General features: G+C 40.9%; 1 protein-coding gene across 5 annotated transcripts in view; it reads left to right on the top strand.

Moving 5' to 3' along the window:
* The window catches only part of RARB (retinoic acid receptor beta), a 316,522-nt gene that overhangs the window by 261,056 nt on the left and 40,936 nt on the right, over positions 1–14,530 (top strand). For all 5 annotated transcript variants that reach the window (XM_056486007.1, XM_056486006.1, XM_056486008.1 and 2 more), the window contains one exon: positions 10,414–10,555. In XM_056486007.1, the coding sequence (XP_056341982.1) occupies positions 10,414–10,555 (142 nt within the window). The remainder of the gene's footprint in view (positions 1–10,413; positions 10,556–14,530) is intronic.

Below are 14,530 nucleotides of genomic sequence, written 5' to 3'. Positions count from 1 at the left end.
GAGTCTCTTTAAAAGCGGCAGTTTAATGGGACCCATTACTGTCAGCTGTGGCCAGTTCCCTCTTCCTCCTCCCAGGCACTTAACAGGGAAAGCAGAGATTTATAGCTGTGGTGTAACCACTCCAATGGCTACTGTTCACTACTCCTGCGAGTGTCCTTGCTGGCTGCTCTCCAGATGAATCTTCCAAACAGGAGAGAGGTCTTCCCTGTCTCTAGAGTGCTTGCCTTGCTTGGAGCCCTATGATAAATATATATGCAAATTATTAGGTCCTCACTTCAGTGTGCGCCGTGATCCTTACATGCTTTCTGCTGGTCCAAAAGAGTGGCACTGCTCCAGATTTAGCAATATTTAAGCAGAGCATGTAAGAGAGAGAGAGCTCTGCAACCCATCATTTTTAAATGAATGAGCACAACCGTTTTTTATGGGATTTTTTTTTTGATCAGGGGATCAAGGCATTTCTCAGATGCTGTTGCAGATGGTTTTGCCCAGTCCACATTTGTCGATCCTAATGCACAGTGGTTGTTACATGTACAGAAACAAAAGTGAAAACTACATATTTTTTTAAAAGGAAAGAAAAGGGAGTGTTAGGTGAACAGAAGAGATGCTAGCACAGCATCCAGGAACTAAATGGATGAACTAACTAAAAAGACCTTTCATCTTACCCAAAATCCATGTGATTTTCGTAAACTGAAAGAATGATCATCTTGTGATTATATGAGCTCTGTGCTTGAATCTGGCCATTGATTGAAGTCTGGCAGGGGAGTGAGAAAACAGGAAAACATCTTGCAAAGATTTTCCTGTGTTAGATTAATCAGCTCCAGTTCATTCACTCATCTCTGAAAGGTCATGTTTTCTCATCGTCAAAGTTGCCCAGTCCGAGACTCTCCCTTGCTTTGTACAGCTTGGCTGAATGATCCACTGGGCAAGGTTGATACAGCACTACATTTGTCCTGAAAGCTGCAATGCTTTTTCCAGCATCTCAATGTGATTTGTGTTGGGGTTTGCAACAAGATGCATCTCTCTGGTTATCCTAAAAGTCTTTATTGCTTGGAGGAATGAGTCAGTTGATTCCTCTGGCTCTGTTTCTGCAGTTGCTAATCCCTTGCACTGGCACAGACTGCATTTCATCCATCTTTCTCAGCCTGCTTTCCCATGTTGTCCAGACTGTTTTGACCATGGGTGCTCTGACTGTGTATGGAAACTGGACAGGGGGATATGGCCACCATCTCACTCTTAAAAATGGTGGATTTTCCAAGCTGGTCCAGCTCCAACTCATCCCTCTGCTGTCGCCTTTGGTAATGAGTTTCAGCTGCAGTGTGGAAAGGTAATTTTCCTTGACTACTGCCAGTACTAGAGAGCCAGACTTGCATATTTCTGGGTGTTTACTTGAACTCTGTTTTCTAGTCTCCAGGCATCCAAGTTTCACTAAACTCTAGGCTTTAGAAGGTTTTAGTGGATAGTTCTATATTAGCAGAGTTTCTTTGTTGCTGAACACAGGGGAATGAGAGTGCAGCATAAAGTAGTAAGTACAAGATACTACTTGCCAGATTTCAAGAGATCTGGTACAACATATTTGTTTAGATGTCAACTGTCAAAACTAAGAGCAAAAAAAAAATTATGGGGAGATAGTGAACGTGTGTTGATGAGTCATTCGTAGATAGATGCCTGAGAACTGTACCAGGAAGCATAATGCTCAAGACATCTGATTTATTTTGGCATGTTTATGTCCATGTTATTTCTTCTGAGTAATTTTAAGTTGCTTTCTGCATTGTTTTCATATGTCACTTCATCCCTCCTCAGAAACTTCTTTGCTGCAGATCGAGTGTGTTTTAAAACTCCTCCCAGGTCAGACAAAGAGAATAGGAACATGCTGGGTGTTGGAGGTAAGCAGGGGCCATGCTGTGGCATGGCCAAAGCCAGCTGTTTGCCAGCACCCACAGGCACCCACCCAGCCATCCAGGCTCAGGCTGGGCTGCTGCGTTGGCTCCAGGTCAGCTGGGGCGAGAGCAGGGAACAGCTGGCTGCGCACGCAAACTGTGCAGATCTCTCTGCTAGCGTGAGGGGAATTGCGCCTCAGCCAGCTTGCAGGCATATATAAATATTTGTGGCATAGTTTGCATTATTATTTCAGCTGAGCTCTAAACATTTGGTTGCTGATAGCGGGAAAGAAACTAGTGCCGCTATAAATTTCAGATGGTGCAGAAATGCAGGGATTTTTGTACTGGCTGACAATTAAATAAAGTCCCTGTGCCTCTTTTGATAAATAACTCTGCTGCGGGAACTCTGCAAGCCTTTGTGGGGAAGGCTGAGAGGGGAAAAGGAGGGGGACACAAACCTGCCTGTGCAGGGAATTTCCTTGGAGCACACACACACACTTTCTTTCTCTCATGTAGGTTTGTGTTTGAGCTTGCCCTTTCGTCTTCACATGTTTCCATCTCTGCCAAGCAGCTAAATGGAGAGGTTAATTTGAGAGACTGCTACAAGTAATTGCAGCATGGTAATTGCATATCTAACATGAGTCCTTTCCTTGTCCTGCCTGCTGCAGGAATCTGCATGTCACTGCAGAGGCATAGCTTGGTGGAAATTTTTTGTTTGTTTTTACTAGGAGGTCCACTACTTTGTTAGAATAGCTGTTGTTTAGTGTCTTTCCACTGTAGCTCTGTGCAAAAAAAAAAAAAAAAAAAAAAAAAAAAAAGCCTTGTGCATGTCCTAGTAAAATTGTAACATTGTCCATGGAAGATGGTCCCCCCGCTCCAGCCATCCAAAAACCCAGTGGATGAAAACAAAGACACGAATTATGAGTGTAAACCAAAATCAGTCATACAATTGAGGGGTAACAATTTGAAAAGTCTTCTGTAATAGTGTGCTTCCATGCAGGAGGGCTGCTACATAAATGGTTTGGAAAAGTGTCATTCTTTACGAAGAAATACTGCGCTTAATTAATTCTTGCTCCTGGGAGGTCAACCTGGGGCACTCATTATTGTCTTAATTGGTGGTATAAATCCTGAGGCACTGGAGGGGAAGAGAGGAAAAAAAAACGATGAGCAGTTTGCAACATATAGCCTTTTTGGATAAGTGCTAGCCAGTTGTACAACTATCCTAGTGACATTTTATGGTTTTATTGGGTTATAGGTCTGATCCTTCACAAATTAGGTTAAAGGGAATTGATTTGCATAAACAAAAATATAAAACAACAGCAAAATGCAATAATTCATTCCTGAGTTCCCCATTAAACTGTGTGAAATAACTCAGAAAAGCACTTCTTTGATCTCCTGTTATTTGTATTAAATTATATTCATTACTCTTCCCATCTGGAGTTTCATAGCAGGCCAAAAATCATCCTACAGACATGACTGAAAGGAAGTTAACTGTAACTTTTTAATTATATACATTCCATCTCCTTTTTTTCTTAATTTGAAAAAAGCAGATGGAAGCACATACCAGCACCTTCCTCTCCATTTAAATCACTGAAGTGGAGAAGCAGAAAATCTCAGCCGTTCTTTCCCCTCACATATTGTTTTAAGGTGATGACTGTTCTGTCTGGAGACTTTGACATGTTTGCTAAAAAGGTCAGGAGTTCAGTGAAAATCGAAATTGTGGAAAAATACGTGCGTAGTCCTAGGGATGCTGTGGTACCCTTTCTGGAAGAATCCAGTTGATGCAGATTTGTAGCTGGTGGAACACATCTCCCTTGTTTTGCTGGTAGCTGCCTCTCTGCCAGCTGGCCACCAGAAGTGTTTCAAACTCACCAGAAAAAAAAAAAGCAATCAATGTTTTGATGATTTCTAGAATGTGTTTTACATTAAACCAAGCTTTGTGGAATCAGAAGATGTTTTGGTAAGGGACACAATGAAAAATGATGGTTTTTTCCAGCCTCACCAGGAGCTAATGGCTAATCAGCTTTACTAGACCCTTGAACAATTTTCTTCAAGCTCTGTCATCAGAGTTTTGGGGGTTTTTTGCCCTGTGAAGCCCATAAGACCTTTTTCAACTTAGAAACTAATAGGATTTATCAAACATGGCCTTCTCTGCTGGCAAATTTTGTGTAGTTGCAGATGAGTATCCCCACTGTGGTAACTTAGAGAGTAGTGGCACGTTCCTCGTCTGCTCATCCATGTCCTTTGGGGTCTTTTCTCTTTTTAAGAAAAGAGAAAACCCTGAGGTATTTCAAACTTCTCCATTTGTGTAACAACAGTGAAAAGATAATGGACCTGTTTGCCCCATAATGGGTCTTCATTTCCATATGCAAGATGTGGGATGGCAACTGCTTATTTTTATTGTGTTTTGAGTTCTGTCTACTAAAAAGAATGAAAAGCACTACCACACTGGTTTCAAGGGCAAATTTAGGTTTCTTTGGCCATAGAACCTCAGGACTGCTCTTCATCTGCAGAATAAATGGCTAGACAAGCTGGATGGCAAGCTGGAAATACCAGCAATGACAGACAAAACCAGAGCCCTTCCCAGGGCAGGCTGATGCTGAGTTCCTCCACCACTGTCTGGCTGGCATTTTTAGGTGCTCTCTACCAGCTACTGAAATTTGTTTTTGCAAAGATCTTCCTGTCCTGCCCTGATGTACATCATCAGCACAACTCCCTGCTTTCTGGCAGTGAGCCTTCCTTTACTTGTTGTTGTAGCTGCTTCCATTTTGTGCCAACGGTGGTTTCCAGCCACAATGTCAGACAATTAATTTGTTTATTCTGCAAGCCGTGACTTCCAAAGTGTGATAGACAGTGCAGACATCCTGGAAAAGTGCTGTGCAACTGGGAATAAGCTCATTTAAGCTTCCTTTTAGATAGCTGCTTTGGTAGCTTTCATTACTTCTGGGGTCTCCTGTTCTGGCTGCAGCCATTTTGCAGTGTGTTTTGTCTGTATGCTATCACTGAACAGCATATGCTGGGTTGTAGGTCTTTTGTAAGCCTTTCTATGCAACTCCAGTTGCAGGTTTGCATGCTACCTAGGCCTCCCAGAATAAGTATCCCAGTTAACAACTAAAAATTGCATGTCTTTCCCCTAGCTTGACTGTTTAGCCTACCAGGATTTGGTGATGCAGGGGTTTTTTGTTCCCTGACTACTGCCAGTAGTTATTAAAAATACTGCAAACTACATTTAGTTCATGCAGGTACCTGGGCAATTCCCTGGTCACAAAGCAGTTCTGTGCAGATCTCATCAATGAGAGATACCTTAAATGTCAGTTGATGCTCCAGGAGCTTTACTTTCTCTAAGTACATTTTACAGGGTGAGCAAGGATAGAGGGTAACTTAAATGATTAAAATAGATTGAGAAGAGGCCCTGCACCACAAATATTTCTTTTGTAAAAAGTGCACATATTTGCCCTGCCTGTATTTCAGAATAAAGCTAAGGGCAGAGGTTTCAGATGTGTGGAGGGCTGGATTTTCTTTTCAGTTCTTACTAGTATTTATCTTTCCTCTCAGACCTCAGTCAGAGTTTATAAATGACTAATAAACTGTACCATGGAGAAGTCCTTCCTACTTCATTGTTTCTTTTACGATAAAGTAGCAATATGCTTCACTCAAAAGCTTATTTTGCAAATTTACCAAAGAATGGCCTCTAACTCTGCAGGAGTCATAGCTAGCTGCCTGTGTTTGGGGGTAATCAAAGCTGGACCAGATGAACTGAGCAGGCTGTTTAAACAGATTGAGCTTGCAATAGCCCTTCTCTGCTGATTACCCTGTCCCTGGCTGGCAGTTGCAAGTTTTCAGCTTGTAAGCCCACTCTGCCTGCAAATAAGACTTGGCATGCCCTGTGCTGGCAAAATATTTTTAAGACATTGTTGTGGTCAAATGATCCATCTCTTCATGCATGTGCATAACTAGAGTGCTAAATCATCTGCCTTGCCAAAATCAACTGGACAGTGAAGGAGAGGGAGTTGTATAGATTCCCTATCAAGTATTTAAGAGTAGCAGTTCATGCTAACAAATCTATAAGACTTTATAAGTTTAAACAATTAACCTTATCTTGAAGGCTCATCCTTAATGAGGTCCTTTGTATCCAGATAGCCAGTGTCATAATGGCATTCAAAATATTACTGAAATAGTTAATATTTTCTTTGGGCACTCTGTTCTGTACTGAGCTCTCAAAGTTTGACCCATTCACAGGCAACTGCTGCAAAAGTAAATGGTGAATGGGATGAGGTGGTTTCTTTGGCATTGTGTTGAGGTTGGATTGACTAAATAGATTATTTACTTATGTGCAATAGACCTAGGAAGCCAGGTTTGTTTGCTGCTTGATACATACGGTTTCACATATCACTCTCTGCTTTCAGTGCAGCAGATAAGATATCAACACAATTAAAAGTGAAAAATAATCTGTCTGCTCTGCCACTGGTGGATGCTTAGGGAACACACGCTGATACAATAGATTTCTGAATAATTTATACTCAGCATTTTTTCCTTGCACTCGGTAAATGAGGATGCCTAATGTGGCATGGTCAGAGTGATACTCTATCTGTCATCCATTAAGATAACAAGATTGGTGGGCCTGGGAGGAGCGTGGCATGATACACAGAAAAGATGAGATTAAAAATTGAAATGTTTGTCCAAAATGTTCTGTGTAAAGAATGCTGATAAAAGCCGCTCAGAAAAACAGAATTAATTAAAAAGTGTGATTTCCACAAAGCTTTGTCTTCTCTAAAATAAAAACACAAGATCCATGTTCCTTTCAAAAGTTGTGGATAAAAGGAATATCAGAGTAAATCACTGTTCCTGATAGGCCTTCAGTAGCTTCCTCTACTTTAAATTCAAGTACTTTGTAGGTGCTATCAAAAACAATTATGTATGACAGTAATGCTTTATGTATCACAGAATGGGATTTTTTTTTATATTCATAAGGCTTTTTAAATTATAAAGAAAGAATAATTTGTGATTGTTTTTGGCAATGGAGTGTCTCATCTCCCATTACAGGGTGTAAATTTGGACAGGATGCAAAAATATTTGCATAAAAAGTGCCTCATGTAAATATTCAGACAAGCAGATTCATTCTGAGGTGACTGTATTATAGTAGGTAGTATATTGTTTTCCAAGAGCCAATAGGCACTAGAAGTTGATTAATTTACTAGCAGTGGTGGTTTTCAGTCTCTGAAGTTTATGACAACTTCTTAACATCAGGTCACATTTAGATTTTCTTAGTTTTTGAAGAAACTGTTGGGTTTGTGAGATCAGATGGGAGTCATTTGACAGAAAGCACTTGGAGGAAAACGTAGGCTTGCTTTTAACTTCATATTTTTAGTGAGAAGGACACTGTTATTATACCTGTGCTGTTTGGAACTCAGCCTTGAAAGGGTGTAACTGTGCTTTTCTATTTAACTGCAGCAAGTACCTGCTTTGCCATCTCCATGTCCTGCACAGTTTTCTTTCACTGCAGAGCTGCAGTTGGGGTCCAAACCCCTGCAGAGGGAAAGATACTCTGTTTTTTCAGCCCAGATTCAGGAAATACCTCTGAGCATGCCCTGCTTGCAGCACCATCCATAACTTGGGGCTGCACAGCACCAGGCTTCTGGAGGTGGGTGGGGAAATTGAGCCCCCAGTGCCCAGCAAATGATGCTCCTCACCTGCCAGTGCCTAAAACTCCTGTCCCTCCCCCTAGGACAGCTTGGTTTGGGGTTTGTGTGCAAAGATAATTATAATCTTAGTGCCTTTCCAGAGGAAAATTTTAAAATTCAGTCTTTTTGATGATGTATTGCTGAACTTTTAAAATGAGTTTGTCACAAATTTTACCAGGAATGATATTCCAGTGCTGGCTTGGGGAAGAATGCTTGTGAGTGGGCACTAATACATTATTGAGAACCATGTCCTTAGCTTTGACCAGGACTACATTGCACCTTTTTTTCACCTGAATATTTTGTGCAAACAAGTTCATTTTTATTTATGTTCCATGAGTAAATCCATGAAGAAATAGAGGTGTTAAAAAGTAATTTGTCAAACAGCAGTCAAAACTTCCACAATTAGTATCCTCCTCTATATCTTTCACTCTGTGGAAGACATTGCCTGGGGAGGTTAGGCTGATGATGAAACTGTCTTCATTTAGACCTGGATCAGCTTTTTCCAAATTTGTTCTTCTTAAGCCTTTTTTATTAGTAATGACTTCATGAATGCTTTATACTTGCTGTCTGCAGATGGATCACATTTTTCAGCTGTGCTGTGTGGTCAACTTTGTCTGGTAAGGACATCTTTCCTGATGGGTTGTAATTAAACCCTGGCTTGTAAGGATGGAAACCCAGCAGCTATATATCAGAACAACAGATCAGTAGGTGCCATTAGCTACTGGTTATATTTTGGTAAAGTATAGATGTATTTGGAGAAGACTGTTTATTCTTTTCCCAGTATTGGGTGACTTGTTCATATTGTTTCTTGCCATGTCAGGCAGGTGGTAGGAAAATAATGCCATTGGTGGCTGTGGGTGTTAAATCACCTGCAGCAGCACTGGGTTAGGCTGGCATGGTTGCCATAGAAGTTACCAGTTTCAGCTTGTCCTGCATCTTTCCAGCTAGAAAGTGATGACCAAATAAATTGTAGAAAGACTCTTGAAACAGCACAGCTCACATTTTCTGCCTGTTGAATTAAACCAAACTAGATGCCATAGATGCCTCACTGTTGTTGTTAGCCACATCAGCAATTACCCCAGAGCCGGGCATCACAGGGGAATATCAAAGCAAGAAAGGAGTGAATATTGCCATAAATTTTATTTTTGGCAAGTAAACAAATGTACATACACATGCCATACCTGCCACTGCAACAATTCAAGCAGTGTTAATGATCAGAAGCATAGAATATAAAGTAGCAGTGCTTATTAATAACTTGAAAGGTTTTAATTATCCAAACAAAGAGCTTTAAATTCTTCTTCTGTGTCCAGTAGCTTAAGGAAAAGATGTGAAGAGTTTTTATTTACCTCTTTGATAGCAGTAATAAATATCTCCTAAATCAGAGGAGCTAACCTCAGGATGAGGCTTGTCTGTGCAAGAGCTGCAGAAAACTTTTGCCAGGGGTTACGTGATTAAGGAGGCATTTTTCAGTTCCGAGTGAATCTGAGGTATTTTCATAACATTAGCATCTATAGCACGTTGGTTGTGCAAGGAATTTATGACCAGCCCTTACTGCCTGCCCTACCACTCCCTGATCATATAGCCAGAAAGTCTCAGTCAGCTCTGAATGATGGGAGTTTTGTCGTTTGAACCGCTCACGTATCTCGGTGAGCGCTTCGAGGAGAGCCAATTTTATAGCTTACCCTGATTGCATCTTTAGACAAATGTATTGTGGGCACAGAGCTATCGTCTGCGGCATCAAGTTTACAGCTTCCCTGTGGGGTGTAAACATGTGGCTGGTTGAAGAGTTTTAACCTCTCAAGCCCTCCAACAAATATTAAGTTGCTGACTGTTCTTCCATAATGCTGTGATGTTGACTGAAATTTGACCCTGGTGCTTGCTGAAACGATTTTCAAAATCTGAGTGAGAAGGTTAAATAGTGCTGTCAAATTTCCAAATGTCTGTTGCAAAAATACTTTCAATGAGTATCTGTGAGTTGAGCTCTAAAATGCTTAAAGTAATCCTCTTTTTTTCTTCATTATTACATGATATTATCTAAAGCTTGGGGTTTAGTGCAGATAAAGAAATTAACTTGGGGTTTGCCTTTTTTCTGTGCCACCTAACTTTACCATTTATGGCTATTTTTCTCTTTTTCACTTGTTGAAGGAAGAGTTCAGTCAAATGGTGTTCCTTAAGTACAAGTCAGACCTCTAGGTTTCTTTAATTTCTGTTCAAGATCATTGTAATTACTTGATTATTTTCACAGCTGTATCTGAGTAAGAAAAAAAATTGGCAACTTTTACAAGTTCACAACTCAATAACCTGATACTGGAACTCTTCCACCTGCAGAAGCCTCATTAATTGCTGTAGGACTTTCAGCAGTTAAGAGAGCTGGGTTTCAAATTATTTCTCTTTTGAGGTGCTGCCTTCAAGCTAGAGAATCTCTGCAGTAACAAAAATAGATGAGACCTTAGTGCTGAGAGAGTCTGTTTGTTATTGGATGAGTGTCTGACTTCCAAGTGGATCTGTTAGGAAGGCTATTGTTTACCCAACTCATAACTTACATTATAAGCTCAAACCATTTGTAGTTGAGCTATTTTGTAAAATCTAGGACTTCATTTCCTGAATGCTCTTACTAGTTTTAGCTTTGTTTATTTTGGCCTTAGGTTGCATTAGATAATTAGTTTTTATTTAAGAGATGAGTCTTATGTTGCAACAAACAGTACTAAATTATAGTAAGACTGGGTCTTTAAAGATGCCATACTCCAGCCATAACTTTGAATTTATTTTGTTATTTTAAAGCAACATTTGTGCCTGTCTCTAAGGTTTATGGAAAGCTCAGAAGCTTACTTCTTTTCTTTTTTTCTTGATTCCAGGGCTTTTTCCGCAGGAGTATCCAGAAGAACATGGTTTACACATGTCACAGAGATAAAAACTGTGTTATCAATAAAGTTACCAGAAATCGCTGCCAGTACTGCAGACTACAAAAGTGCTTTGAAGTGGGAATGTCCAAAGAATGTAAGTTGTCTCAGAAACAATTTATTGTTTGTCATATCCTACATATATGTGGCAGTCCTAAGGGAAAAAATTATTATGCAATTATGTGATTGAAGCCAGTATCTGTGTTCACATGAAGGGAAAGGAGTATAAATTTGGTACACAGCTTTAGACCTTTATTTACAAACTTCTGAGTCCTTAAGTCTGCAACCTGAAAGCTGTGTGTTCTTACTGCCTGGACCCTCTCTAAAAGGTGAAACAAGCTGTTCTCTAAACCTGCAAAGCCAGTAAACCTGACCATGCAAAGCACACCAAAACCCCAAAGGATTTTCTTCTCCCTTCTTTTCTACAAATCTCTGGTTTGCCCTTTAAATTAACATTTTAAAATATTTATTAAGAAATATGTGATATTCTCTTTTCTCAGTTTATTGATATCCCCATCAAGATTGAAAGTATAGCTAAAAAAGCCTTTCTCAGATCCCATAGGGTAATGCTTCTGAAACTTTCTCATTTTTTATTTGATTGATTGCAGTAGCAAAAAAGTCCCTGGTGTAGTGATCTGTTTGATTGTTGAGGGTTTTTACCTCTATCAGTGATGTTCCTGATGTCAGTAGGTCAATTCCAGTAATAACCACTAGAGAAATTTGCAGTGTGTGCATAACAGAGGAGGGAAAATTGCCCAACACCAAGTCTTAACTTTAATTCGCCCACGAGAGTTTCTTGGAGAGAGTTTAAGATCACAGGAAAAGAAAAATTGACTGTGATGAGGCATTTATGTCTGAACTGTGATTTAAACTGGTTCTTATCTTCAGCGTTTTACATGCCTGGACTGTGTGGGACATCCCAGTAGTTCCCTTGTGTGTAGTTGGTCAGGAGCTAGAGGTCCTAAAGTTACATTTGTCCCTCCTCACTGCCATTTCTCTCTCCCACCCTCTCTTTCCTCTCAGAGAAAGTGTGTTGAAGAACCAGATACATCCTTAGGGCCATTGTGCTATGCTTCCAGCTCCTTTTCATGGAAATGTGAAGTTGTGGTTATTGGAAAGTTTCAAGCTACTGATGGAGGACATCTTAGGATTTCCATTATTTCATTTTCCGTGTTTGGTTTTCTAGTTTTCTTGTGTGCCTGAAGTGCACTTATCTATACTTAGGTATAGACCTGTTGGAGTGCAGACCATGATGGGAGTAAAGGAGAAGGTAGGCTAAATGCAAAGATTTAAGATTGAATGAGAAGGATTTAATTGATAGCTATTTCACTGCTATGTACCTGTGCAGCTTTTTTTTTTTTTTTTTTTTTTGTAAAAAAAAAAAGGATGATGCAGTTTGGAAGAGAAGAAAAAGCACTTTTCTCACCTGAGGGCTTGTTGCTCTTGAGTTCTTAAGGATTTTATTGCTGACGTGAAATAGTAATCTTATTAAATGCTGTAACGTCACATTGAAGTAGGTTTTGGAAGTATCAGCAGTATTTCTAACATGTTAACCAAAGTTACTTTGGATAAACTATAAAGACTTACTGCCTTTTAGGTGATGGATTGTTTTCTCCCATAGGGTAGCTGGAGCTTTTCCAGCAGGAATTAAGGTTTTGCTCTGCCTGTTTCCTAGGGTGAACCGAGTGAAATTGCCCTTTGGCAGTTGCCTTTATCTCAAAATTCTACAGGCACTGAAAGGGGGATAACAGGTTGGAGGGGGAACAGAGGATCAGGGAGAGAAGTGAGGGATGTCCTCTGGCTGCATTTCTGTAGAAGACATTTGCAAAGGAACAGGGAAATTTTTTTAAATGTCATCAGTTTGAATGCAGTGTGTCTTGTCTTCTGGGTTTAAGAACTAAGTCTGAAGTGATTCTGTGTTATCCCTTCATAAACAGGAGCTTTTAATCTCTTAAGAGATTTGAGAATCTATTTTCTTATCTGACCTTCTTTCAAACGTATCTCTAGGTTTCAACTCCATTTCTTTAGAAGTTTGTGTAAACAAAGGCACATCTGTCATTTGGCTTTTTCTTACCAGATACAGATTTTTCTTTTTCCCTCAGTGCATTATTCACATTTTATTTTTTTGTCTTCTTACAGTTCTGTTATCTTGTAATGTGAATGCTGTGAACAAAGGACAGAAAAAAGTATCAGAGAAATCTCACAGGGAAACAAGCCGACAATGCTCAAACCAGTCCCAAATGGGGAAAGTAATCATGATGGCACCTGCAAATAGGAACCCCAAGGTCTGTTCCCAGGAGCTAAGGAGGAGTAGATTATGGTTTTCAGTATACAGAGTAATCTGTGCTTAAAAGCTACAGTCCTTGTTTATTTGTTCTGTCTTTAAAGGACAAGCAAAAGTACCTACACATGCAGCTCCCTTTGAGCTTAGAGTGCTCCTCACAAACATCAGAGGAGAGATGGGAACTGGGTGCATAGCCAGTGTGATAAGTAGGGGTTTAAGAATGGGGGTACGTTTGAATGAGAAGAGATACTGAGTATTTCTTGTATGCTCTTATCTTGCTTCAGAGAATGAAGTGAGATGATGAAGGAATGCACAGAATTTGCATTTCTTTATAGGTTGTTTTGTTCCTGTAAGGGAAGAAAGCTATCTTCGACCCCATTTTAGTCCCCAGATCTGATCAAGAGAGGTCAATAACTACACTACCTCCAGGGCAGGAGTGGGGCTGTTTGCCTTGAGATAATATCTGCAAGACCTGCTGAAACTAGATCCCACTAGTGTAGGGACCCTCTTTCATTGTGTAGTCCCTGTTGCAAAAAGTTTGTGCTCCAGATAGGCAAGACAAAGACTGTGAGGGGAAACGACTTAGTGATGACTGCCTTATCATCCTACAACAGGACAAAACACAGCTTGAAATAAAACCCTGCTGTCTTTAATCAGATACCCTTCCTTCAGAAACTCCAGAGCTTTGTCCCCGAAACCTGAGCTGCAGCTCCCGGTTCAGCGCCTGGAGCCAGTCCCTCCACCAGCCCCGCATCAGGTTTGGGGACTGTTGAGTGGCTGTCCCACCTCTGCCCATGTAGTAGTAGTGCTTAGGGGAGTGTAGGTGCAGCTGAGGCTCTGACCCCGCTCCAAATGACTTCTGTCCTTTGTACCCTCCCAGTCTGTTTGGTTTTTTCAATTACCACGTAGAGACAAGCAGTGATCACGCACAGTGATTTCTTTTTTTTTTTCTTTTTTGCTGCTGCTGAAGTGAGAAGGCTCCTAAGGCTGACAGAGGCTCATTATGTGATGGAGAGCCTTAGGAAACTAACCTTTGCCCTTCTATTAGGTGATGTCCAGGCTGCTGCTGAAGCCCCATGCCCGGTGTGACCCCAGGTGCCAGTGGCAGCGCTGTTGCCTGGCTGCGGCCCCGCGGTGCTCAGGAGCTGCCGAGGGGTCGCGCGTACGGCACTGCCTCCCGCAATTCAGGGAGCAGGCAGGAAGCTGGGCAGCACTCTCACACAAGAATGGACTCTTTCAAGCAGGATGCTGCAACAGGCGCTTTGTGAGGTGAAGCCTGCTCATAAAGAGAACCTAAACTGGATCTTTTTGTAGGGTATAAGGAGGAAGAAGATGGAGCTCCCTTCTGCCACAACTACCCAGCTTAGCCCAGCAGCTCTTCGGCTTGCATCATTTTTCATAAACTGTGCAGGCTGCAGGGACTGTCACTGTACTTGAAGATCTTTAGAGTCCCCTTAGACACAACCCAGCCCACGTACCAGAGTGTGATACAGAGAAACTCTCTTTATACTGGCATAAGCCTTGTCTGTAGTGAGCTCTAATAGAGCAAAATTATGTTTATAAAGGCACAGAATTGTTCCAGATTACTTCAGTGCGCTGAAGCAATGTTCAGATTTGCAAATCTGCTTACAATTAACCTCTCTGGAGGGAAAGAAGGAGGGAGGAAGGGAATGCAGGGAAATTATCATGAAGAGAAGAGAATCTGGTTTCTGTGCTCTGTATTTATTGGTTTGGTTTTTTTTTAGCTTGCCCAGAAATGTCTGTTACTCTTTGTCACAGACTTGAGCC

Source organism: Oenanthe melanoleuca, chromosome 2 (assembly GCF_029582105.1).
Source record: "Oenanthe melanoleuca isolate GR-GAL-2019-014 chromosome 2, OMel1.0, whole genome shotgun sequence".
NCBI classification, from domain to species: domain Eukaryota; kingdom Metazoa; phylum Chordata; class Aves; order Passeriformes; family Muscicapidae; genus Oenanthe; species Oenanthe melanoleuca.
The sequence above is the reverse complement of the archived record's forward strand: the minus strand, read 5'-3'. Positions and strand labels throughout refer to the sequence as shown.